Consider the following 27,709-nt stretch of genomic DNA (forward strand, 5'->3'; position numbering starts at 1 on the left):
TGCGCTCGAAATTGGACTATGGAAGCATAGTTTACTCCTCTGCCCGGCCGTCTATTCTTCGGCGTCTCGACTCTATCCACCACCGTGGATTACGTTTAGTGTCTGGAGCTTTTTACACCAGCCCTGTGGAAAGCCTTTATGCTGAGACTGCTGAACCTCCGCTGTCCAATCGGCGAGCAGTCCTTCTGAGTCGTTATGCTAGTCATCTGTCTTCCATGCCTGCTAATCCGGCGCATGACATTTTTTTCGACGCCTCCTTGGATGTAGGGTATGCAGGCCGCCCTTCCTCCCTACTACCACAGGGAGTCCGCTTCCGTCAACTGCTCCATTCTCTTTCCTTCCGCTTTCCTAAAACCTTCTTGGCAACTTGGGGTACAGCACCGCCTTGGCTCCGTCCCCGGATCTGCCTGCTCCGTGACCTTTGTCAATTTCCCAAGGATGGTACCCCTTCACTTGTTTATCGTCGGGAATTTGCTGCTCTATGTGCGCAAATGAAGGAAGCCACATTTATTTACACTGATGGCTCGAAAACATCGTTAGGTGTAGGGAGTGCCTATATTGTTGGCGACACCCCAAATCGATTTCGGCTTCCCAACCAGTGTTCGGTTTATACTGCGGAGCTTTACGCTGTTCCGCCGCCATCAGCGCATACAGTATGTTATCTGTTCAGATTCTCTCAGCTCTCTCCTCAGTCTCCAAGCTTTCTACCCTGTCCACCATCTGGTCCACCGGATTCAGGACTGCCTGCACTTGCTCCACTTGGGGGGGCGTCTCGGTGGCGTTCCTCTGGCTCCCAGGACACGTTGGTATCTGTTGAAATGAGGCGGCCGATATAGCGGCCAAGGCTGCAGTCTCTCTTCTTCGGCCAGCTATTCGATCGATTCCCTTCGCCGATCTACGGAGTGTTTTATGTCGTCGTGTTGTTCCTTTATGGCACGCACACTGGTCGACACTTCCCCATAATAAATTGCGGGACGTGAAAGCTCTTCCCTGTGCTTGGACCTCTTCCTCCCGAACGCGTCGTCGGGAGGAGGTAATTTTAACTAGACTCCGGATAGGGCACTGTCTTTTTAGCCATCGACATCTTTTAAGCGGCGATCCTCCCCCACTCTGTCCCCACTGCTCTCAGCTGTGGACAGTAAGACACCTTTTAATTGAGTGCCCCTATTTTACTCCGTTACGCGCCCGTCTACAGCTGTCGCCTGATATATCGTCCATTTTAGCAGATGACACGCGCTCGGCCGATCGAGTTCTCGAGTTTATTAGTGCCTGTGAGATGACGTCAGTCATTTGAAGCTCTTTTTGGGGACAGCCAACCCCTTTCTGTAGTGGATTTTTAAGCTTTCCTTCTGCTTTTAGTTTCTCCAATTTTTTGAGTTTCGTTCCCATTGCTGCTGGTTTCCATTTTCGTTTTTTACCGTTTCCTAAGTCACAGACCAGGCGCTAATGACCATAGCAGTTTTGCGCCCCAAAACCAAAACAAAAAAAAACAAAAATGATACGAGCGCTCATTCCTTTTTTCACTAGCAGGAATTTAAAGTGGTTCAAATGGCTCTGAGCACTATGGGACTTAACATCTTTGGTCATCAGTCTCCTAGAACGTAGAACTACTTAAACCTAACTAACCTAAGGACATCACACAGCAGGAATTTAAACCGAGCCACAAAGTTAACACTGTACAAAGCGATAATTCAACCCACAATATTATATGGTGCAGTATTACTGGGAACAACATGGGCATCCAATACCAAAAACCTCAACCGCTGTAGAATAAGTACCTGAAGAGGGCAGTTGGCGCTAATACATGGTCGCGGACCAGAGAGATCCACGAAGAATGACGAGAAACACTCCTTGCCGAGAAAATGAAGGAACGTGTGAACGACTCTTCGCCAGGATCGAGGCGAACAGATGACTCGTCCAACATCTGAGCAACGTCCGCAGGACCGCAACCTAGCGATGGTAGCGACACCGGATACCAAGCTCCGTAATAGAAGAACCTAACCATTAGGCGTTCTTCACATCCAAAGAGAGCCCCTTAAAATTTAAAAGAAATTAGCAAAATAATACTATCACCAATACATCGGTCTGAAGGGTCCAGCTGATCACCCACTGTTCAAATGAAAGTGAATAATAAAGTGAAAACACAGCCCTATAGCCATTACACCACAAAAGCAGCACAAAAAAAGTATCGAACTCTCTAGACACTAGAAAATTTACAAAATACTCTGCTGTACAATCTTATTACCAAGCTAGTGAAATTCTTCTGCTGAAATCAAGTTTTTTCGTCTCCGTCTACGCGCTATGCGGCTGACGGTGCACGAGCTTGTTTCTGTGTATTTGGCTGACGTGGGCGGTCGACGGCGTAGAGAGCCTACGCGGACGCCTTCACTGCGTGGCCAGACACTTAGAGACTCAAACTGCATCACGAGAATCCTCAACCTTTTCTGAACTCACACAATCAAAAATAATGTACAGTTCCCTACTTATAATTGGTGTAGAGCCAAGTACGTAATTAGTGGCATGAAATGAATTCACTTCCATTTATCCCTCTTGGTACGGTAATTTCTCACTAGCTTTAGTGTAGTGTAGGTATTGAATTGTTATGTGTAGAAAGAGGAAATTAGTCGTAAATTTTATACGCAGATCTAAAATGAAAATTGTCTTAGAGACGCCAAAATGTCTATGGGTTGTAGTTAAAATACATTCATAAGTAAACACGTCCGTTTTTTTGTAATTAAGATCTTACCACGATGAAAAATGGCTCTGAGCACTATGGGACTTAACATCGGAGGTCATCAGTCCCCTAGAACTTAGAACTACTTAAACCTAACTAACCTAAGGACATCACACACATCCATGCCCGAGGCAGGATTCGAACCTGCGACCGTAGCAGTCCCGCGGTTCCGGACTGAGCGCCTAGAACCGCTAGACCACCGCGGCCGGCTTACCACGATGAACTTATTATAAATATTTTTTTTTTGTATATGCTACTCTTAGTTTTTGTCAATAAAAACTCTAAAATTTCTGTATGATTGATAGTTACCTTTCTTCAGTATCGTTCAGTAACACACATCACCACCGTAACACATTTATTAGATATTTTAACATTCGTCACAATCTTATAGTAACTGTATGAAGACAGCATATGTAGAACCAGACCTACGTCCTTACGGCAAAAACTGCACCTCTTCCTACTGCTAACTTGTTGTAAATTACATTTGGAGTTCTTTGGATAATGGTTATTTTTGCATCCAAAATGACTGTTGCTCATCACATGCTCTGAGATGTAGATGAGAAAACATCTTTAAATACTAAATCATATTCCAAAATTTCCGAATACATAGATTCCACACGTGCCTGTAAATGGGCACCGTATGTCAGATTAATTATGCTATCCCAATGACACAAGAGTTGTTTGGGAGAGATAGGTAAGTATTACAACTTACTCTTGTGCGTGTTTTAAAAGCCAAGGAGAGACGAGATCACGAATGTGAAACAGTTTAAAAAGATATGTCGATTTACTTAAAATGTTGCTATACACGAATAGGTAGTACATTCAGAATCATATAAATCGAGCTCGAATTTATAGAACACAAAATTCCATAGAGAATGATACCTAAAATGACCGCCCAAACCCAAACCAATGTACAATACTGTCGTGAATATGGGCAACATAAAAGTGCGCTCGGACAATTTAGGGAGCCGCTTAACAACCTCTTTCAGTTATGGATGTGCATTTAGTTGCTCTTGTCAAAGGCCTTGTCACAGTGGTAACACTGGTTCCCGTCAGATGACCGAAGTTAAGCACTGTCGGATTTGGCTACCACTTGGATGGCTGACCGTCCGATCTGACGATCGCTGTTAGTAAGCGGAGTGCACTCAGCCCTCGGCAGGCAAATTGCGGAGCTACTTGACTGAGAAGTAGCGGATCCGGTCACGAAAACTGACAACAGTCGGGAGAGCGATGTGCTGACCACATGCCCCTCCATATTCCCTCCCAGTGACGCCTATGGGCCGAGGACGAAGGCAGCGGTCGGTCGGCACCGTTGGGCCTTCCGATGTAGTTTAGTTCTTATTTAGTTGCTCTTGAAATCGAGAGTACAATCGAAATGAAACCATACCCACCGAACTCTGCATACTCAACGAGACGCCAAATTGGACTTGCAATGCGGCCGAAACTACTACTACTACTACTACTACTACTACTACTACTACTTCTACTTCATTTCATTGTACTTAGCTGTATTATATGTGCGACTGATGATTTTACGAAAATAGTATCTACCACTACGTACAGTTATTTTTTAACGATTGAGCGCTATACTCTTTTTAACCTGTGTTTTCCGTTGCATATTGACGTTTTTTCTTAACCGAGCGAGATGGCGCTGTGGTCAGAAGACTTGATTCGCATTCGGGCGGATGATGGTTCAAATCCGCGTCCGACCGTACCGATTTAGGTTTTCTGTGATTTCCCTAAATTGCTTAAGGCAAATGCTGGTATGGTTCCTCTCAAACGGAATAGCCGATTTCCTTCCCCCTCCTTAACCAATCCGAGCTTGTGCTCCGTCTCTAATGACCTCGTTGCCGAAAGGAGTTTAAACCTCAATATTCATTTCCTTCCTTTTGTTAAATTTTATTCTGAAAAATGCGAACTGTAATTTTGAACTACCGCCACAGTATTACCAATTGCGATTTGATAAAGTAGTTAGTTATTAACAAAAACTGTATGTGTAAGCAGATAGCGTCATGACTTTAACAGTTAAGAAACAGTATCGCACTTTTAAGTATCGTTCTCAGTTAAGATGTTTAAAACAATAAATAAAAGATATATCACTGCTCAAGAAATCTTTGTATATTGGATATGCAATCACAATCTTAATGTTTGTTACCCTTCTGACATACAGCGTTATACACTTCTCCGTGGTGTCTATGACGCATATAGTATATCAACTGAGTGCGTTTTACATTCTAACAAGTTGACAGCAGTAAATTTAAGCAAGTCTCAGACTTATAGCTTAGCTGATAAGTCGACGGCGTGGTGCATACTTAAAAATTTTACTTTTTTGTTAACTATAGCGGAAATTATCAGTTGGATATCCTATATGACCATAGCAACACATTGTTTAATTGTTATTTCAGTTTATTGTTAGGCTTGTATTGCCTTAATGGAACACAGTGAACATGGCTTGCTAAAAATGAAAACTTCCCTGATGCAGCTTAAGGTATATGGAACCCTCCGAACATAAAACTTCCTTGTTCGTTCGCTTGGATAAAACAGATGTGTAGAATTGCTTTTTAGACCGTGCGGTAGTAGACATACATCTTGAAAAAGGCATTTACAGAAACAATGTACCCTCTAAAAGGAATATATTCTAACCGGTGGCTAGCTCAGCAGACGAGAACGTAGAAAAAATGCTTGCAGCTTGGGATGTTTTCTCTTCTAGAGCAGGATATCGGCCGTGCTGTAGAACATACGCTGTAAATCCGTGTCAATATTGAAAACTTGTATCGCTTCTCTTTATTTCGAACTTAATTTGTTCAATGGATCGATGAGAATAAGGTCTCAGTTCGTAAAGTTGCATGATTCCGTCACTATTTTGTGTTCTTTGTTTATCATGTTGAAAAAGGGATTCGTGTAGACTTGGTGTGCCTCTACCAGTTATTCTTCAAAACTGTCAGTGCCATATTTCATTTGCAAACTCCAGTGCTTTAGATTCATATACCACGCAACTCACGATTTATAGAGGTAATTACTGAACCTGCTACATCGCAGTAGTGCCACACACCACCATTCCTTGTCTTCCGTAGTGTAGTAGACGATGGGAATGCTTTCAGGCAGACACCGTGGAAACTTTTTAACTGGCGCTGACTGGTATTTATGGGAAATTTCCTTTCTCCTCCGTCGGTCGCTTAGGGTGTGGAACGTAGGCAAAATGCGCTGTAAGTGCGGGACGGTGACAGCAAAGCGGCTTTTAGGGCAGAGGCGACGAGCGAAAGCGCCTGCTGTGTGCGCGCGCCAGCGAGCACTCCGCACGCCCAGAGGAATATCGGCCCGTTGCAGCGCACCAGGCTTCCCGTCGCAATAAGGCAGTCGTCTCTAAACAAGTGTCACGCCAAAAGTCTCTCTCAGCCTCTGCGAAGGCAGGAGAACAAGGAAAAAAAAAAAGGACAAGCAGTAGCACTACGTATGCATCTATCGGAAAGTTTTTGCGAGATAGATGGAGCAGTGGTCCAGGCTGCGGAACAGCGACGTTGAGATCCATTTCCGGCCAACCTGACGTAGGGTTTCCGTCCATTACCTAAATAAATTCAGACGAAAGACAGGGCTTCTTCAGAGCTATAGGTAATTTCCTCTGCTGTCGTTGTAGAAATGACATGTTGCTCTGCTTCTAATGGAGAGACGTGAAATGCACCATTAAACTTGCAACACCGTGAAGATAGCAACCAACAGACGGAAAATTTTCATGAAGTTTGGTACATATTTTATAAGTAAAAGATTAGCATTTCAGAACAACAGCACATATTAATTGGAAATTCGTGGTGAGGTCTTATGGGACCAAACTGCTGAGATCATCGGTCCCTAAGCTTACACACTACTTAACCTAACTTAAACTAACTTACGCTAAGGACGACACACAGCCATGCCAGAGGGAGGACTCGAACCTCCGACGATGGGAGAGCACATAGTAGGTGGGAGTAATACCACCTGTGTTTTGTACATAAATTAAGATTACACAGTGGATTTACTCAATCATAAATTGCATTTGGACGTTGGTTGATTGTGGGATAGAAGTGTTATATTTCGCATATAGAGAGGAGAAGAAGAAGAAGAGGAGGAAGAAGAAGAAGTCGCTTTCTGACGACGTTATGCCCTCAGTCTGCTGAACGCTGGGTCCCATGCTTTGTTGAGAGCGAAGCCACCACCTTCATTTTTCAGGCCGTCGGCCACTCGTATTTCGACAGCTTCCTTTAGAACACAATGCCAAAACGGCGAGGTCAGCCTTCTGTTCGTGCTTTTTACGCATGGTTCCATGGTGGTTCCTCTCGAATGTCTGAACTGACTCAACCATGTCACGAGAGGACCAACAGTTTACCGCGGAATCCAGACCATTGCGTAACTACACGAAAGCGCCAAAGAAACTGGTATAGGCATGCGTATTCATATTCAGAGATATGTAAACAGGCAGAATACGGCGTTGCGGTCTGCAACGCGTATATAAGTCAACAAGTGTCTGGCGCAGTTGTTAGATCGGTTACTACTCATACAAGGGCAGATTATCAAGATTTAAGTGAGTTTCAACGTGGTGTTATAGTCGGCGCACGAGCCATGGGACACAGCATCTCCGAGGTAGCGATGAAGTGGGTATTTTCCCGTAAGACTATTTCACGAGTGTGCCGTGAATATCAGGAATCCGGTAAAACATCAAATCTCCGACATAGCAGTGACCGGAAAAAGATCTTGCAAGAAAGGGACCAACGACGACTGAAGAGAATCGTTCGACTTGGCAGAAGTGCAACCCTTCCCCAAACTGCTGCAGATTTCAATGCTGGGCCGTCAACAAGTGTCAGCATGCGAAACATTCAACGAAACATCATCCATATGGCCGTTCGGAGCTGAAGGCCCACTCGTGTACCCTTGATGACTGCACGACACAAATCTTTACGCGTCGTCTGGGCCTGTCAACGACGATATTGGACTATTGATGACTAGAAACATGCTGCCTGGTCGGATGAGTCTCGTTTCAAATTATATCGAGCGGATGGACGTGTAAGGGTGTGGATACCATCTCTTGAATTCATGGACCCTGCGTGTCAACAGGGGACTGTTCAAGCTGGTGGAGGCTCTGTAATGGTGTGGGGCGTGTGTAGTTGAAGTCATATTATGGGACCCCTGATACGTCTAGATACGACTCTGGCAGGTGGCACATACGTAAGCATCCTGTCTGGTCACCTGCATCCATGTATAACGGATCAGCGAAGATTGCATCCATTCATGTCCACTTTGCATTCCGACGGACTTGGGCAATTACAGCAGGACGATGCGACACCACACACGTCCAGAATTGCTACAGAGTGGCTCCAACTATATTATTCTGAGTTTAAACACTTCCTCTGGCCACCAAACGCCCCAGACAGGAACAATATTGAGCATATCTGTTAAGCCCTGCAACGTGCTGTTCAGAAGAGATCTCAACCCCCCTCGTATTCTTACGGATTTATGGACAGCCGTGCATGATTCATGGTGTCATTTCCCTCCAGCACTACTTCAGACATTAATCGAGTCCATGCCGCGTCGTGTTGCGACACTTCTGCGTGCTGGCGGGGGCCCTGCACGATATTAATCAGTTGTACCAGTTTCTTTGGCTCTTCAGTGTATATTCTTCTTCGTGCTCACGACGAACTGCGAGGCATGAACGTTACTTTAACTGTCTTAACTGCCAGAAAACAGCCTAGTAACAATTGGGAACTGAATTATGAGTCCTTTGTTCATGTTTCGTTGAGTAGCTATGCTGTGTTCGGCAACAACAGATTGCTCGAGTTACGTGTGTCGTCTGTGCTCCTGGCAACTTTCTACGACTGTCAGCACTCTCTGCCCGAAGCGTCGTTACCGCTTTTGCATGGAATACGGTAGATACCCGGTTTTGGAGGCCCAAATCATCTTTCTACGTACCAAGACCAGTACAAACAGTTGATTCACCGGAAAAGCTGAAGATCACACGAATAGAACTGCCGAACATCAGCACATCCTACCATTGCAGGAGAGACTATGGAGATCTAAGGGTTCACCAACAACATCTGGATACATTGATGATCATGAACAGTTCATGACTATCTCTCCTATCCTTCCAGCCAAGTACTGGTGACGAGATTTTCAGTACCCCATGAATACATGATCTCTTCAAGAAAATGAAAAGAGTCCCTATTTTTGACTGAGACTGGGATTTTGTGGCATATGAAAGTACCACTTTGTCAGTCGTTTGACGGTCTCGTCTGCGAGTACACGCCGAGAAGTACCGTTGGTTCCGCATGACTGCAAACGAAGGTTTCAACGGACCACTAACAGCTACGATTTCCGAAGTCACCGTTGCGCCGCAGACGGGTGGAGATGTGACGACAACATTTTTTACACGTACATGTGTTGAAAGGTGGATAAGTGACTGACCGTATTCGTGTCTGCTGTCAATCGAATGGCCCACACTTCAATTCTCAATTATTCTTAGACTGTTTTCTGGCAGTAAACGTAACAGGCGTGGCCCACAGTGCCTTGTGAGTGCAAAGGAAAAGATAACCTTGGCATTGGTCTGGGGTCGGTACTAAATTGTAGGATCCCTCATGACTTGGCTGAGTCACGTCGGAGGTTCGAGAGGAACAACCACGGAACCATGCACTGTAGTGATCATAACGATGTTTGGGCTAATGACTGCTTTGCTTTACGTGCCCAGATATTTAAAGGACTTGACTGTGTCAAGCAAGACAATACTAATACTGCATCCGGACATTACAAGTTTGATCTACCTACACATCTGCATTACCTTACAGTTTTTCATCAATCATCACACCAGCTATAAATTTTATCTAAGTCGCCTTGTGTCTTCCTACAGTCATTCAACTTCGGCCCCTTACCGTGTACCACAGCATCAGCAAATAACCGCAGATTGCTGTCCAAACTGTCCACCAAATCATTTACGTATATAGAGAACAACGGTGGGCCTATCACACTTCACTGGGACACTTCTGACGATACCCTTGTCTGTGATGAGCACTCGCCGTCGAGGACAACATACTGGGCCCTATTATTTAAGAAGTTTTCGAGCCACTCACATATCTGTGAACTTACTCCATACGCTTAACAGCCTGCAGTGGAGCGCTGTGTCAAATGCTTTCCGGAAATCTAGAAATAATTTGCCTGTTGCCCTCCATCCATAGTTTGCAGTACATCGTGTGAGAAAAGAGCAAGCTGAGTTTCGCACGAGAGATGCTTTCTAAAACCGTGCTGATTCGTGGACATTAGCTTCTCAGTTTCTAGGAAGTTTATTATTTTCGAACTGGGAACATACCGGGTGATCAAAAAGTCAGTATAAATTTGAAAACTTAATAAACCACGGAATAATGTACATAGAGAGGTAAAAATTGACACACATGCTTGTAATGACATGGGGTTTTATTAGAACCAAAAAAAAACAGCACCCCATATTGCTAGATGCGTGAAAGATCTCTTGCGCGCGTCGTTTGGTGGTGATCGTGTGCTCAGCCGCCACTTTCGTCATGCATGGCCTCCCAGGTCCCCAGATCTCTGTCCGTGCGATTATTGGCTTTGGGGTTACCTGAAATCGCAAGTGTATCGTGATCGACCGACATCTCTTGAGATGCTGAAAGACAACATCCGACGCCAATGCCTCACCATAACTCCGGACTTGCTTTACAGTGCTGTTCACAACATTATTCCTCGACTACAGCTATTGTTGAGGGATGATGGTGGACATATTGAGCATTTCCTGCAAAGAACATCATCTTTGCTTTGTCTTACTTTGTTATGCTAATTATTGCTATTCTGACCAAATGAAGCGCCATCTGTCGGACATTTTTTCAACATTTGTATTTTTTTGATTCTAATAAAACTCCATGTCATTCCAAGCATGTGTGTCAATTTGTACGTCTCTATCTACATTATTCCGTGATTTATTCAGTTTTCAAATTTATACTGACTTTTTGATCACCCAGTATTCAAAGATTCTGCAGCAAACCGAAGTTAGGAATATTGGTCTGTAATTTTGGGGGTCCTTTCTTTATCCTTTTACACAAAGGAGTGACCTTCTCCTTTTTCCAGTCAGTTGATAAGAGCTGACGGTAGGGTTCGAGTATGGTGCAGACCGCACGAAGCCGTTCAACTGAACCGATTATTGACCATTTGCAGCCATTCGTGGACTTCACGTTCCCAAACGACGACGGTATTTTTATGGATGACAAACGATCCACGTCACCGAGTCTCAGTTGCTCGCCATTGGCTAGAATATTCTGGAGAGTTCGAGCGAATGATTTTGCCACCCAGATAGCCCGACACGAATCAGTTCGTGCACAATATCCTGCACCGGAAAGACTCGCGCAGTTACGGACGGCTATAGAGGCAGCACGAATCTATACTTCTGCAGAGGACTTTGACTCGTTGCAGTCCACGCGATGTCGAGTTGCTGGGCAGGAGGTGGTCCGACACAATATCCCACAATTTTTGTCTCGTCGGTATAAGTTCTACGTACTACATCTTGTCTGTATACTAAGTTACGAAGGATTGCTACTGATATTGTTAGGGATGCTACTCATTACGTCTTTCGTCACTGGGGGGAAAAAAAGAACTCTGAGATGTTGACCAAAAAGGTGACTACTTAGTAAAACGCGTTTGTGAGCTGCGGGCCGAGATATTGAGAGTTCGCCCTCGTATTAGCTGTCCACTCTGACTCCGGAAGTGTCCCGTACCTCAGCTCCGGAGCAGAGGCGCAGGAGATGGACGATTCCCGCGGGAGCGCCTCCATTGCCCTCGCATTAGGGGGTCAGCTTATCGATCGGGGGAGCCGTTCGGAGCATTGGCTATCCTGTGGGATCCCGGTAGGATCTGTGTGGCGGGTGGCGAGCGTGTCGATATAGGAGGCCGGCAGCCGCGGAGGAGCAGCGGCAGCGGCGGACCCGGCGCCGCACCACGCGCCTCCCGTCTGCGCGGCCGGCGGCTGCGCGCGCACGGTGGGTGTGGCCGCCCGCCGGCCGGCGACCGGCGCGCTCCGCCACCGCCAAAGAACACCAGTCATGCACGAACATGAGACGAGGTAGTAGCGGACTCGTGCTACCGCCATGGACGCCGCCTTCCATTCCCCAGGTGAGTCCTCCGGCTTCTGGCGGCACGCTACCCGCTGCCTGCGCGCCCCTTCCGACGGCGGTGTCTGGAGGGTAGGAAGGTGTCCCGCGCGCACCCGCTGCGCCGGCGTGACCTGCGCGCCGCTGCCCGCTGCCCGCTGGCCGTTGCCGTCGGGTCGCTGTCTTCCCGCCACCGCCGTCGACCACCGGCTCCGACAAAAGCCGCACTTCCTTTCTCTATCGAAGAAGCGGAACGAAATTCTATATCAGATTCAAATTTCGTGAAATGAACGTTCGATTAAGCAGTAAATAATTTCAAGCTGAAGTCCGTCATCAGATAGGACCGTAAATTTCTCATCCATCTCTTACGTACTTTTCCCTGTGCTGTGAAACTTACCCACACGAAATATGAAATACGAGGGAGACTTGGATGCTTTAATAGGCACGCAACTCATTTTCTTCATATTTTAGTTGCAACGGGGCGCGCAACGCAAATAATTTTTTTGAATTATCGTATTTTTTTTAAATGTACTAATCCAATCTGCTATAGTCAGTGCGACAATTGTCATTCAAAAAACTCACTCTTCCGTCGCCCCATACGCCAATGGAACAGGCAGAGCGACTAATATTGATACAAAGTATATATTCTCTTGTGTTAAGATGGACCTAGGCCCGCAAATAATTACGACAAAACGAGTCATTCGTATGAGGAAACGTAACAGATTGCTATGTACATTTTTTTAAGTTCTTATTTTCTTTGTTACGATTCGAAGCAGACACCTAGTTCTTCAGCCAATATGAATAAAATTGTTGTGTTCGCTGCCTCTCTGTAACGAGAATCTGTTAATTCGTCACAGCACCTGTAAAACTTCGCTATGCGTCTTGGCAAAGCATTTTATTAGTTTTCTTTTGAGTCTTCCGACATACGTAATAACCAGCATGCCACCTGAGATTGCTTTCCCGCTTATTTACATCTTTTTATATGACTCGTGCTTGGCGTCGCTTTAAATTATTGTGCTCGCATAAAATCCGATTAGAGACGTCTTTGGACTACAATGTTCGATTTCAAAGGGATATATTGCTGTAACTAATCCTGCTATTCGTACTTGGCGCGTTTTAGTTTGAGAATACAATTCAAATTTTCTTTAAAAGTAGGAATTTTTTTATATATTACTAACTCTTCGGCAACTACTGTTTTTGTATTGCGAAACGTGGAAGAACTCGCCACATATTGCACATTTACAAACTGTGCTTTGGTACGAAGTTAGTAATATTACAAGACATGTCAAAGAAACACGTAATATACGATGCACTCGCCAAACACTAGCAAAATGTAAAACTTACGCCGTTTCCAAAAATGCCATATTTTTGGGAGTGATGGTTAGCTCTTTCTGGACATCCTGTTTCGTAATGCAGTTTCACGCAAAACATACGAACATGGAATATTGCTATAATAGCTTAAGAATGTAGAGTCGGCTTAACATCTGTAAGTTGTCGTGCATCAACGTAATCGAAAATCTATTATGAGTAACATTTTAAATATATGAGCCTCGATTTTTTGGCGTTCGTCAATCCTTGTTATCGAACCGCATGATGTAAAAGTTCGCAGTTGTAGCCACGTTATGGTAACGGTACAGGAAAACATTTTCTTTATTTCACATTCGTTATTTTTACGCATCTGAGATTCTGTTGGTGATAGTTATTTACTTTCTAATCGCTCGAACGCGCATTAGGGGCAGTCTTGGTTACATCAAAGCAGGTTTGTTTGCCGTTACAGTTAGAATTCCCCAATAAATTAAAATACCATTGAAGTGAGTGGCGTTGTGAAGTCTGGCTGCTCATATTCTTGGCTGGGAGAGCGCCGGATACACTTGCCTGAAAACTTCAGTACTTATCATGTGTTTCCCAACGCTCACCTGTGTGAATGCAGTCCTTACTTTCAAATTACTTTACATCTGATCCGTCATATACTACACAACAAACATGTGTAAACGTTGCTGAAATACTCTTCGCCGAATACTGTTTACTCTCACTAAATCCAAACGTTTTGCCCCTCCATTAGCGACCTCAATTCAACCGGAAATACAGCATTGAGGGAAAAACTGACATTAACCACAATGCTGATCAAACAATAACAAACGCAGCTTGGCAACTGGAGCAGTCGCACCGACACTTCGTCCAGCCACAGTTTTGTGCTATCAGAATGTTGTAGGCTGCAATCCAAGCAGGTTTCAGGTCGTAGAGGTGGGTAATGGTGGTAAGACTTTCGTTAGAAATGTTATGTAAACGCAAACAATTGCGCGTATCGCGTGTTAATGAAAGTAGCAAAAAAGTTGTTAATTGCAAATTTGATGCATGACACGGATATGCTGTTCTCTGAAAGAGTAAGCGGGATTTAGTCTCATTTTATCTGCATCTTACGTTTTCTAACTGCGCAAATATAAGGTGGTAAATCCACAGTTAGGTAACTCCCGCGCCTCTCGTCGCTTTCAAACCAAGAACTATAATTCATTCCGGTGTACACATATCAGTTAATATTTTGAGAAGTGTATTCGTCCCTTATGAGCCAACATCATGAAAGTAACGCCAATCGTTCAGCAATTTTGTGACGATGGCGAAAATAAATTTTACGACTGGCGGAGACTACTACGAAAGTCTCGTAATATTGAAGGTGTATTTAATTTGTACTGCCGCACGTCCTCCCACCCACAAAAAGATTTTTCACAACTTGTATTCCACATGTTTCTTCTCAGGCTCTTGCAAGTTGTGTTGTTCAAAATATTAACGATCGATGGCATTAACGTTATGCAGTCCCAACCGTTTCTTGTCGCAATATGGTTGGCGACACACAGTATTCCCTAACCCTTCCCAGATACTTAACACAACAAGGGAAGCACGAATTATTCGAATGATACTTACAGATAATCAAGAAGTATTTAAAGCATTTAATATGCGTAAGCAATAACCATTATTACATGCAAATAAAGTGCTAAAGCTATCTTGTGTAAAAAAAGAATTCTTGGAAAGATACTGACAGACATCTTCGACGTTAAACAAACTACCACTCCCTGTATTGATTTAAAAAACTGAAAATTGTTTTTTTTTCTTTGTAGTAGAGTTTTATGCTTTTGGGAGAAATTTCTCAATGTTTATTGTGTCGTACACCGCAATCAGATCAACAAAGGCAGCACCGATGACGAGACCTTTCTCGAAGCCTTCCTCAGTATGCTGCGTAAGATTCAAAACGCTCTACGCAAGATCACCCAGGTCGGAAACCGGCTTACTCTCTAATGGGCTTATCTTCGGTGAATTGAGTGGGCTGGCTCACTAGAGCAGCTTCAATAAAGGGCAGAGCAAAAATATTGGCTGAAAATTTTTCGAATCGTCTGGTGAGTTTCCGGGCTTTATTGTAAGGGTTATTTAAGCTTGTCTGGAGAGCTTCGGAGTGTTAAACGTTTCTAGGCAATTGTTGGACGTTTGGCGCAGCCAGTCGATGTCTCTTTCACCAAGCCCTTTTAGCAGTTCTACACGTGCGTTGTCTATCCCAACAGCTTTGCTATCTTTCAGACCTCGGGTTCCGCGATTTCTTCAGTTGTGATAGGATGGCTGATGCTGTCAGTTTGTGTGTCACGTTCTATCTTATCAACAACCTTTAGTCGTTTCTCGCTGCACTCCCAATGAGCAGAAGTTAGTGGGCGATTTTATTTGCAGTGACGTTGCTAAATAATGCACGATCGCATAGATCGTTATGGATTACTGTTGAGCTATTCAGGTTTTCAGAGAAGAAACTCACATTATAACTAGGTTTTAATGCGCGATTATTGTTTGCGTTGACTTTCAACAAAGGCTAGAGAAAGAGGTGCAGTCTCCATCCTTCATCGCGCGGGAAGTAACTCGTAAAATTCCAAGACTCTGTGTTATCAGACACATTATATCCACCCTTCGAGCTTTATTATATCTTCCACGTAAGTTATGTGACGTTGTGGTAAGAATAAATAATGAACGAGTAGAGGCATACAGAGTGCCATGTTATAATTCCAAATGGAAAGTGTTAGGGGCTCGCAGTTTCTTCACGTGGTAGGTCCTGCGTTTTTTTAACGTGGTCGGAGGTACAAATTACTGCTTGAAATTTCGTGTGCTGCTGTGGTAGACTTCAGTCAGTCTGCTGGATAATGTGCAAAGGGTGTCAGACTCCTAACCCATGCCGGCCGCGGTGGTCTCGCGGTTCTAGGCGCGCAGTCCGGAACCGTGCGACTGCTACGGTCGCAGGTTCGAATCCTGCCTCGGGCATGGATGTGTGTGATGTCCTTAGGTTAGTTAGGTTTAAGTAGTTCTAAGTTCTAGGGGACTGATGACCACAGCTGTTAAGTGCCATAGTGCTCAGAGCCATTTCCTAACCCATCTAACAACAACAACAACAACAACAACAATAATAATAATAATAATAATAATAATAGAACCATGTTTAAATACAACGGGTCATCTACTCAGGATATAACCGAATGAAACTATTTGGTTATAGTACTCCAACGTGTACTCTAAACACAACTCTTGCGCAGAATAGTAAAAGAAGTACGAGAATGTCGTGTTACTTTGTATCATTTACAGACAGTGTCGATCTATCGTTACAGCTAACTTGTATATATAACGTTAGTTTCTGGCAACAAAAGTGATTGTGCTTGCAGCTGTCAGATCGATTCAAGTATGTCTATAGCTAGTAACATCTTACGACCACCAAGAAATTTTCTTCTTTGCGTAAATGAAAAAAATCTCTGTAATCATCAAACTTTATAACAAAGCAACAATATTCTCACACTATTCTAACCGCAGATCAGGACAACATTTATTTAGAGAAACAGTAGAAGGCTTCAATCCTGCCCAATTTGCTTGTTTTATCATTCATCCGTAAGTTTACTTGCTAGCGGCTGTATATATTAGTTTGTAAACATTGCGTTTACAACCCCTAATGTTCTTAAACGAAACTTTAATTTCCTAGATTAATAATAATTCCAACGAGAACAGCTTTCCAGCGGCCCACATAATGAATCGATTCCATCAAGCTCTCCTCTCTTTCCACTTTCACCGCAGTGGTTAGACACTGGACTCGCATTCGGGAGGACGGTGGTTCAGATCCCTGTCCGATTACATGCTAATTTTGGTTTCCCGTGATTACACTAAATCTCTTCAAACAAATGCGGGGATGGTTCCTTTGAAAGGGCACGGCCGATTTCATTCTCCATCCATGAAACATTCAGTAGCCGGTGTGTAAATGAAGAATTACCATCGTCCTGAAGGGGAAGAGTAATGACTCTTTATTTTAACAGAATACCTAACATCATTTCGTATTTTTACTGTCCGTACCGCACATGCTAAAATCTATAGGGAAGTCTCTTTTTTATGATATCAGTCTTTGTGGCTAATTCAAACACTTGAATATTATCCTCATGATTCTTTAATTATGTTCTAAGCATCCTCAATGACCCGTAACACGTTTAGCCTGTTTCAGTGCAATACGAATGTAAGAAACGATTCCAGGCAATCGCAAGTAAAATGATGATGATCTAACAAATCACGAAACGTGTTCACCAAAGGTTGTTTTCAGCATAAAAGCAGAATATAATGTCAAAGAGAGGATAATTTTCTTCATATGTATTGTCTGCATTAGTTCTAGTCATATATTATAAGCCACATAAAAGGATACGAAAACAAACGAAACGAAACCCGTATGGACGACAAACTGTATTCAAGTAGCAGCATCTAGTCTTTGTGTTGTGTTAACTTTATTTCTTTAAGCCATAACCCGTTTCAGTGTGTCTTTTTGTAGTTTAACTCCTGTGAGAATGTTTCAGGTGAATGATGTACACTTGGGCTCCAAAATAGTGTTAATTAGCGTGGTTAGCTACTAGTTTCGAATAAAAGTGGCCAACTGACGTTCTGTATAAATCACATTAGTGTAAGAATTCCTACTATTCCTACTATTCATTATACTGTAGTGACGAACAAGTGGCACAAATTTAAGTTCCTTCTGAGGTAAAATTTATTGGTCGAACAGCGTTGTAGGCTATAATGCAACACTTACGAAGTAATACGTTGTACTGCTTATTTATAAAATTATAAAACACTCCGTCACTCTAGTATAATATAGCTCCTGCACTTTTACAGAGATGTGGAGCTTGTGTTTAACTGCGCCATCTATAACTGAGTCTAGCAGCTTACCAAGACAAACGAGCGTGTACAGTAATCAAATTGTGCATTATTCAAATGAAACTTTCATGCAGAATATAAATTATCAAAATCTGAAGGGAAAGTGCCCAAACATTGTCACGATTTAAACAAATTTTGTTGCTTGTAGTGATTTGGCTGGCCGAAGTGGCTGAGCGATTCTCGGCGCTTCAGTCAGGAATCGCGCGACCACTACGGTCGCAGGTTCGAGTCCCGTCTCGGGCATGGATGTGTGTGATGTCCTTAGGTTAGTTAGGTTTAAGTAGTTCTAAGTTATAGGGGACTGATGACCTCAGTTGTTAAGTCCCTAGTGCTCAGAGCCATTTGAACCATTTGTGGTGATTTCAGTACAACCTACATTCCAGTACAGTCACCCAATCCCTTAGTCTACAGTGGACAAAACTCGGTTATTCATGTGACAAATGTTTGCTCTTTACTTGGCTGCAAATATACAATATATCATCTACAGGGCGAGTCCGGAATCCACTGACAAAATTTAGGAGTGTGTCAGGGAAATTTTCTCATTGTTTCAGAATAAGAGTCTATTCCGTCTGTTACCTGAATTACCCTTCTCTCTATAAGAATTCCGTCACAAGAGTGAAGAAGCCTGTAATCTGCAATCACCAAAACGCACAACATAAAACTCTTTGTCGCAGGTGCCTATCCGACGCTGCAAAGGTACTGTAATGTAGTTTCTGTCACCGCCGGAACAGTAAAATCGCTTTTCCACGGCATTGAATGTATTCGCAATTGCAAATATAGACAGCCATCAGCTGTATAATGGAATGACAACAGTGAAAATTCATGCCGGCCCGGGACTCCAACTCGAATATTCCGCTTATCGCGAGCGGTCTTCTTACCATTTGGCTATCCGAGCACGACACACAGCCAGACAAGTCGTCAACCATCCGTCTACATCCTGTACTCGTACATCCATTATGTAAATTCCCGTACAGGTCAGGTATTATACTTACACCATTCGACATGCATGCATGTTCAAAGGAATTTTGCATCGTAATTCTCAATAACACAACCAACGGCCTTGCCCCAGTGGTAACACCGGTTCCCGTCAGATCACCGAAGTTAAGCAATCTCGGGCTGGGTTAGCACTTGGATGGGTGACCATCCGGTCTGCCGAGCGCGCTGTTGGCAAAAGGGGTGCATTCAGCCATTGTGAGGCAAACTGAGGAGCTACTCGATTGAGAAGTAGCGGCTCCTGTCTCGGAAACTGACCTACGGCCGGGAGAGCGGTGTGCTGACCACATGCCCCTCCATATCCGCATCCAGAGACGCTTGTGGGGTTGAGGATGACACGGCGGCCAGTCTGAACCTTTGGGCCTTCATGGCCTGTGCGGGAGGAGTTTTTAATTCACAATAACACAGGCACTGCACTATCGTACTTTCCCACTGCCGTTAGTGAACTCGAGATATTCACATCGGCCGACGCTTCATCAAATGAACCTGTTGGCACTGTTGCGTATTACTGTTAACGTAGAACTAACACTACCGGAAAAACGGATCCGAAACGGAACCAAGTCGTACCGAAGGCAAGCAAAATGACGAAGAGTAAAAAGTGGGCATGACAGTTGTCGACAGTAGATATTAGTCGACCACAATATTATTGCACCTGGGAGGAGACGGTTCTTCAGGCGGCTTATCGTGATTATTTCACGAGGACACGCTGAACCATCTGTTGGTATTAGCACAACTGTCTTGCAATCATTCACAATGCGTTATGTTTTTCTTAGTAGCCGCTATACTTCATTGCTGTAACGTGCCCACGTGTTATCGACAACGGGCACGGGAGGCCAAGTACAATAACATTGTGGTCGGGTAATGCTGCTAGTGAAACGAACAAGTTTGTTTCCAAACAAGACGCCCAACACATAACGTCGATATCTGCACAATTGTACAGATATTTTCATTGTACTACAGATTCAAAGATAAAATAGGGGTAAGAAAACGAATTAACAGCAGAATATTTAGCAGACTTCAATCGATGTAAAATCATCTCTAAGGTGATTCGTCTGACGCAGATGTCACATTCGTTTTCGGCCCCTCGTAAAACTATACCCTATCTTAAAAAAGATTTCCTACCCTTAAGATAATTATTTCAAAAAAAAGGTCTAGCACGAAACTCAAAAACGCTTTATACGAACTTTCACACAAATACATCACTTTTGAAAGTCTATGCTAACGAATTTGTCTACAGTACAGAGACCAGGCACGGACGGGGTTCGAGCAGAATGACTTAAGGGGAAATAATAATCACGAAGTGGTGGAGATTTGTTCCCGCAATAAAATCTAATGAACACGCTGTTACTTTTATGGAATGGACATTAAGCTTCATTACATTTGGGAATTGGGGAGCACTTTGTATACAGTTCGTTGCTGCTGATATAACCGGGTCATAAATAACCTAGAATTACGGCAATTTATACACAAATTCCAGAAAAGTAAACAAAAACGTGAGTATTTAATAATGGTGCCGGTAATAATGTCAAGGCTTTGAAGCATTCAGTGATCGTAACGATCCACCAGAGACCAAGAGGCATTTATCCCAAAATACTCCGAAAATATCACTAAATGCAGCCGTGGCACGGACGGTTCTTGTAGTGATGCAGGAGTAGGAGATTAGCGTTTAACGTCCGTCTGCAATGGGGTCATTAGAGACGGAGCACAAGCTCGGATTAGGGAAGAATGGGGAAGGAAATTGGCAGTGCCCTTTCAAAGGAACCATCCCGACATTTGCCTGAAACGATTTAGGAAAATCACGGAAAACCTAAATCAGGATGGTCGGACGTGGGTTTGAACCGTCGTCCTCCCGAATGCGAGTCCACTATGCTAACGACTGCGCCACCTCGCTCGGTTTAATTCTTATTAACGTTTAAAAAGTCCCGAAATGAGGTAGATGACGCTGAGACAAGTGATTTTATATGACACATGAGGCTGCAAATGTCGGGAAATACCTATAAAGTGGATGACAAATGTTGAACGTGTGACGTCACCAGCTGACGTACATCGCCATACGTGCAGCGGTTGGGCTTGTCGGTGCTACCCTCGCCGATAGGGGGCAGGGCTGCGCATCGCTGCCCTAGGCTTCTTTTTTGTGAACGTGATATATGTTACAAAATGATTGTCCTCGGTGTAGACGAACAAAACCTGTTCTTATTTTGTGTTTCTTTCCGTTTGTCCCTTCATGTTTTGTTTACTGACTTTATTCAGTAAAAAAAGCCTAGGTCACGTACAGGTAGCTACAGGGGTTGGAAGTGTATACTTAGTTACTTACGACGCAATACCAAAGGTTTTGGGTGTACTGTACTTCGCAATAAAAAAGTGGAGGCCGCGAGATCGGTAAATAGTAAATCTTACCTCAGTGTAAATACATAGCGTCTGACGCACTGCAAAAAAATACTGCCTGCCACATGTAAGACTCGAATCCAAAGCACTATGTGCTTAAGTCGCGCGCGTAGGAACGTGCGGCGAGGTAAGTCACCTGGAGACATCACATGTTCAACAATTGCCATCCACCTTTGGGGTATTTCCCGACATTTGCGGCCCCGTAATTCTTACACCGAATTTCTGTTGATTTCGTCCGCCTGCTTAGCTGGATGGTAAAGTGCTCGCCTCCCATGCAGTGGGCCCGGGTTCGATTCCCGGCCGCGTTGGAGATTTTCTCCTCTTGTGGACTGGGTGTTGTGTTGTCCTCATCTTCATTTCATCCTCATCACCGGCACACGAGTCGCCCAATGTTGCGTCGACTGCAATAAAACTCTCATTCGGCGGCCGAACTTACCGGATGGGGCATCCTGGACAGCGATGCCATACGATCATTTCATTTCATTCTGTTGATTTCGTTTATCAGGATACTCGAGAATGGTACAAGACTGAAACTGTACAATAATACGACAGATAAAGAAAAACCGGACAAATGCGAGAGGGTTTCTCGCTGTGAGGGTTCCGTACAAAGGTAAGAACAATTTGGTGTGGCACAATGGCCTAGAGCGCGTCTTCCACCTCGTCGACGTGCGTGACCCTAGCCTACCACGGTCGCAATTTTCCAATTGGGGAAAAAGGACGTATAGTTTGATGTGGAATCCGGAACCACATGTTGTTTCTGGCGACTCCTCAAATCGTCGAGAAATGAAGGATAGGTTAAAAAGAAGACTGAAAGATGCATGCTGAAAGGAACGCTTAAACAAATTAAAATATACTGAGTCGCTGAAATGCTGATACAATTGATTGAGAGTCCAGTGTGCCTCGTTAGCTGTTCTTTCGTAGTAGCTCAGAAACTGGCCCAACCGGTTTCGTACTATTCACGTACATCCTCAAGTGTATTTAAGGTCTAATGTCCCATTTTATCTAAATGGCTTAATGCGTATTCTAAAGTGCTGATGGAACTACCGACGGTATTCAAACTGGCTTTATTAATTTTAAATAGCGTTGGTGGCTGCAGCAGTTAGTCCTCCTCATTCCACCTTGGAACATGCATTAAGCCGTTTAGATAAAGTGAGACATTAGATCTTAAATCGTTTAGATAAAATGGGACATTAGACCTGAAATATACCTGAGGATGTACATGCGTGGTACGAAACTCTACCAGTCTCTGAGAGAGTACGTAAAAGAGTTAACGCGGCAAATTGGACTCTCAATCAACTGTACCAGCATTTCAGCGCATCAATAAGTTTTAACTTGTTTGAGTGTTCCTTTCATTATGTATAATTGTTTTAGCTGTGGATGCCCTGCCTATAAAATTGTTCGCGAGGACTCAAAATTTGTGATCCGACTGAGATTCGATCCTAAGACATCTCGGCTTCCAGGCACCCGCTTCAAAGCCAAACCACAAAGCCGAACATGTATATTGATTGTTTATCTGTAGATTTTGATGAGTTTCTGATTCTCAAAATGTGTGACAGATGTGGTCATATCTTCCGATCGCATTGACTAAGAAGCTTAAATTATTTACACCGCCAAGGGACTGTTGACCGTAGTAGGATACATATTCCGTTCTCGGGGCTAATCCGCCTGGAATAAGTATGTTGCAACAGAGCGCTAGTTCTTCACAGAGTCGAGATCGGTTTGCCTTCAGTGCGAGCCAGTTTCTCTGCGTCGCCGCATGTCGTCGTAGTAAGGGTGTTTCCTGTTACATTATTAACAGGACAGGAGAACAAACACTAGAGATAAGCGAATTGTGATAGATTATTGCCATAGTTAAGGAATACAACCTAACAAATTAAGGTGTACCGTGCGCAATGACGTGAGATTTTAAACTCTTATTGTTACTTGTATAAGAACAGAGGTTGTGCAGCGCGTGTACAAACAATTATTGCTGGCTTTTTCCACAAAGGTCTGATCTGCCGAGTCTTTCGAAACGTCTGCACATGGCGCTATTTCTCACCGTACACTTGGGGCTCAGTCAGATTATTAGTTTAACAGTTTCACTGCGAAATTCTACAGAACGCGTTTTCCTGGTCTCTTTTGAAACGGTCTGTACTCACAAAAGGAAAAATCCAAGTGCTTCATGGTCCGAGGAAGATATGAAAGAAGCAGTAACAAGCGTTACAGGCAGCTCCTCTCGATCAAGTGTCAGCAATGTGCGACATAGCTTCACGAAGCGTGTGTGGCTGCAAAAGGACGCGACATGTTCACTAGTGGTAAATGCTTGTGATTTTGACACTGAAATACACTGGATGGAATGGCCTCTTGACTCAGCGAACAGCCCCACCATTTTTATAAATTATCATTTCTGCCTTCTTCAGATGTTTGTTTAATCCATTGGCTTGTACAGACTGCTCACGACCGGCCGCAAGTTTCAAGCCCTTCGCTACATTGCCGGCTGTGAGACAGGCCGAGCAGCTGTAGCTTCTTCTTAGTGTTTGTTCTTCTCCGTTAATAGGTGGCATGACATGTTACATACCACTGGTGAACTGAGAAATAGAGATATTTTGGATAACAAACTAGATTTCTTTCGAAATTTTTCGAGTTACAAGCAATCCTTTTGAGGTTCTGTTGGGTTTAGCCCCCCCCCCCCCCCTAGTTCCATCAACCATCAAGAAAATATCCTACATAAATTGTGTAGTGTGCAAAATAAGGAAGAAGAAAACTGGCGTTGCACATGTCTGTATTTTTTCGGATACAGTACAGCAATAAAAACTTTTAAGACAGTATTACCTTCATTCGTCATCACTTCAAAAAATAGTGCGATAGATTTATAAAGCATTCGTGTCAGAAAAATTACGTAATGTTGATAAAAGTGTGTAACACAAAATATGCCAACTTTGGTAAATTTAAATAATAAGTATAGGGTCGATTATGGAGAAAAATACTAGTAAGTCAACAGGTTAATACTTCGTTCATGTAAACGAATTTCGACATTTTATATACTCAAATGCATTCACAATTAACGTACCGTAAGTGTATCACATTGACAATTTTTTTTAAAGTTTCGTGTCATATTTTATAGGGCTTACAGTTGAAACGAGTGGAATAGTATCGCTGTACCCTGTGTGACAAATTTGAACTCGATACCTCTACCCGTTCCCGAGAAAAAGCGGTTAGACGAACGACAAAATTATCCTATAGCGTTGACGTGTAAAACCGGTCGAGATACAGAACGTTAAAATAGCGTGTGCAGATTCGAATTCAGTTATTCGTATTCGCGCTGCGACGAGAAGCTACGTCCCGGCGTCGAGTTACGAGAGCGCGCGAACTGTACGCCTGTGGGCGCTCTCTTTGAAGGCGGGCTCGCTCGTAGCAAAGGGCGCGCGCGTCGCGCGTCGCGCGTCGTGCGTGGGGTCAGGAACGCGCGACGGCGCACTGCCGGCCCAGATCATTACGGTGGCGCGCTGACCGACTTCCCGCGGAGACGCGGCGGCCACGGCGCGCTGATCGTTATCCTCGGCGCCGGTTCGAGTCTCGGTCTGTAAAACGAGGTCGTTAACCCTGCGCACGTGGTGGTGTTTATAGCGCCCTCTGGCTGCATCCCCGGCCGCTTCGATTTTGCGCGGTGGCGGCGGTGCTGCCGGCGGAGGCTGCGGCTGCGGCGGCAGCGCAGCGGGCGCGGGCCGCCGGTTAGGTGTGGCCATGTAATTTTAGTGCTCCTCTCGGCCGTCGTCGTCGCTGCTATTTCCGGACCGTTTTGATGGGACAGACAAGTCGTCCGACGGCGTCACTCTCCTGACTATTCCGAGCCGGCGTCACTCACCCCTGATGGATCCTGGCTGGCTTTTGACGCTGCCCACGATTTCGGCGCAGTTCACCAAGACGCACCCGGGTAAGTGGAGTAGGCCTACCTGTTCTGAGGCCACCTACTTCGCTAGTACCCGTCGCCCTCCACCGGTAGACCGGCAGCCACTTCAGACTGGCAGAATACACAGTGGTCACTATCGACCGAATCGCTCGTATATTTTTCGTATACTATAATAAGCCACATCTATTCAGCTTCCGCCTGCCTCCGTATAAATCATACCCTTTTATATCTGACTGCAACTGCCGATGCTTCGTATCGCTACAGTTACTGATCGAAGAATTGTAAGTTCTGTGCCGGTTTCAGTTTTTAGTGCATCGCTCCTGGCGTTTACATTTCTTGTGCACTACGTTCCAAACTGGTAATGATTCTAATTTGTAAATTAGCTTTTGCACGGAACCTATTAGTAATGAGTTCAGTAACAATTGCATACTCCTGGTAAAAAAAAAAAAAAAAAAAAAAAAAAAAAACTTTCGGTGGCAGTTTACTTAGACGAAGTATTGCGGTCCTTCATTTTCAGCATTTTGTTGATATGGGACCAGCAATATTTTTACATTCCTTAAAGGCTTTATTAATGTTTCTGTCAACAGTTGCAGTATTTATGTAAGGCGACTAGCTTCGAACTTTACAGGTTCGTTGCCGGCCGCTGTGGCCGAGCGGTTCTAGGCGCTTCAGTCCGGAACCGCGCTGCTGCTACGGTCGCAGGCTCGAATCCTGCCTCGCACATGGCTGTGTGTGATGTCCTTAGGTTATTCAGGTTTAAGTAGTTCTAGGTTTAGGGGGCTGATAACCTCAGATGTTAAGTCCCATAGTGCTCAGAGCCATTTGAACCATTTTACAGGTTCATTTACATGTCTGGCCTACTGAGGCTGCACACACAAAGGCTCGATAAGAGGCATGTGTGGATTGTAGCATTCGTTCTGCAAACATTTATTAAGCATGTGTTGCCAGTTTGATGTTTATTGTTAAGATCGGGTACTGTCTGTGCAGCCTCAGTAGGCCAGGCTTGATAATGAACCTATAAGGTTTGAAACTAGTCTCCTAAGGTAAATACCGCAACTGTTGATAGAATCACAAATAAACGCTCTGAGGAAGTATTGCAGTATTTTAAGTGTTTCGCAAAATTGTACGTAATACTGTTGACCACTGTGACGTTTCGTAATTGCACCGAAAGGATGAAATTATCCAGTTAAGGTCACCAATTTCGTGTTTCATAAATACACTTATTTCGTCAATAGTGGTCCCAGACAATGTTTCCATTCCCAGATGGCTGTGATTGCTTACTGATTCATTTCCTTCAATGTCACCTACAAGTGGTATGATGGTGAGGTGTAAATCATTCTGCTTGCCGCCTATAAATGAAAACCGTTAACAAACACTATATCACTTGTCCGTTCCGTGCGGTACTAACACATGATAAGAATGTTGTGCGGTCGACGAAAACTGTCCCTTCGTAAGAGCTAGTGTACTAACAAGGGAACCTCCCCATCGCACCCCCCCCCCCCCCCCCCCAGATTTAGTTATAAGTTGGCACAGTGGATAGGCCTTGAAAAACTGAACACACATTAATCGAGAAAACAGGAAGAAGTTGTGTGGAACTATGAAAAAAATAAGCAAAATATACAGAAAGAGTAGTCCATGTGCAACATAGGCAACATCAAGGAGAATGTGACCTCAGGAGCGTCGTGGTTAGCATGAGTAGCTGCGGAACAAGAAGTCCTTGGTTCAAGTCTTCCCTCGAGTGAAAAATTTTATTTCTTTATTTTCGCAAAGTTATGATCTGTCCGTTCGTTCATTGACTTCACTGTTCACTGTAATAAGTTTTGTGTCTGTGTTTTGCGACCGCACCGTAAAACCGTGCGATTAGTAGACGAAAGGACGTGCCTCTCCAATGGGAACCGAAAACATTTGATCGCAAGGTCATAGGTCAACCGATTCCTCCACAGAAAAACACGTCTGATATATTGTATACGACACTGGTGACGGCATGTGTGTCACATGACAGGAATTTGTTGTCGACCCACCCAACTTGTACACTTGGCGAATGGGTAAAAAGATTCTTCTACCTTGCCCGATTTAGGTTTTCTTGTGGATGTGATAATCACTCCCAAAACACTGATGAAAACATAATAGTTTGTCACATAAACTGAAAATAAAAAATTAAACTTTTCACTCGAGGGAAGACTTGAACCAAGGACCTCTCGTTCCGCAGCTACTCACACTAACTACGGGACCACGACGCTCCTGTGTTTTTGTTATTCTTGATATTGCTTATCTTGCACATGGACTACTCAGTTTATATATTTTGCTCATTTTTTCATAGTTCCACACAACTTCTTCCTGTTTTCTCGATTGATGTGTGTTCAGTTTTTCAAGGCCTATCCACTGTGCCAACTT

General features: G+C 44.0%; 1 protein-coding gene across 1 annotated transcript in view; it reads left to right on the forward strand.

The window, feature by feature from the left end:
* The first annotated feature begins 11,805 nt into the window (after positions 1 to 11,805).
* Positions 11,806 to 27,709, forward strand: part of LOC124721524 (muscle calcium channel subunit alpha-1-like) — an 857,532-nt gene continuing 841,628 nt past the window's right edge. The window contains exon 1 of the mRNA XM_047246542.1: positions 11,806 to 11,866. Within this exon, the coding sequence (XP_047102498.1) occupies positions 11,842 to 11,866 (25 nt within the window). The 5' untranslated portion in view covers positions 11,806 to 11,841. The remainder of the gene's footprint in view (positions 11,867 to 27,709) is intronic.

The sequence above is a fragment of the Schistocerca piceifrons genome, chromosome X (genome assembly GCF_021461385.2).
Source record: "Schistocerca piceifrons isolate TAMUIC-IGC-003096 chromosome X, iqSchPice1.1, whole genome shotgun sequence".
In the NCBI taxonomy this organism is placed as follows: domain Eukaryota; kingdom Metazoa; phylum Arthropoda; class Insecta; order Orthoptera; family Acrididae; genus Schistocerca; species Schistocerca piceifrons.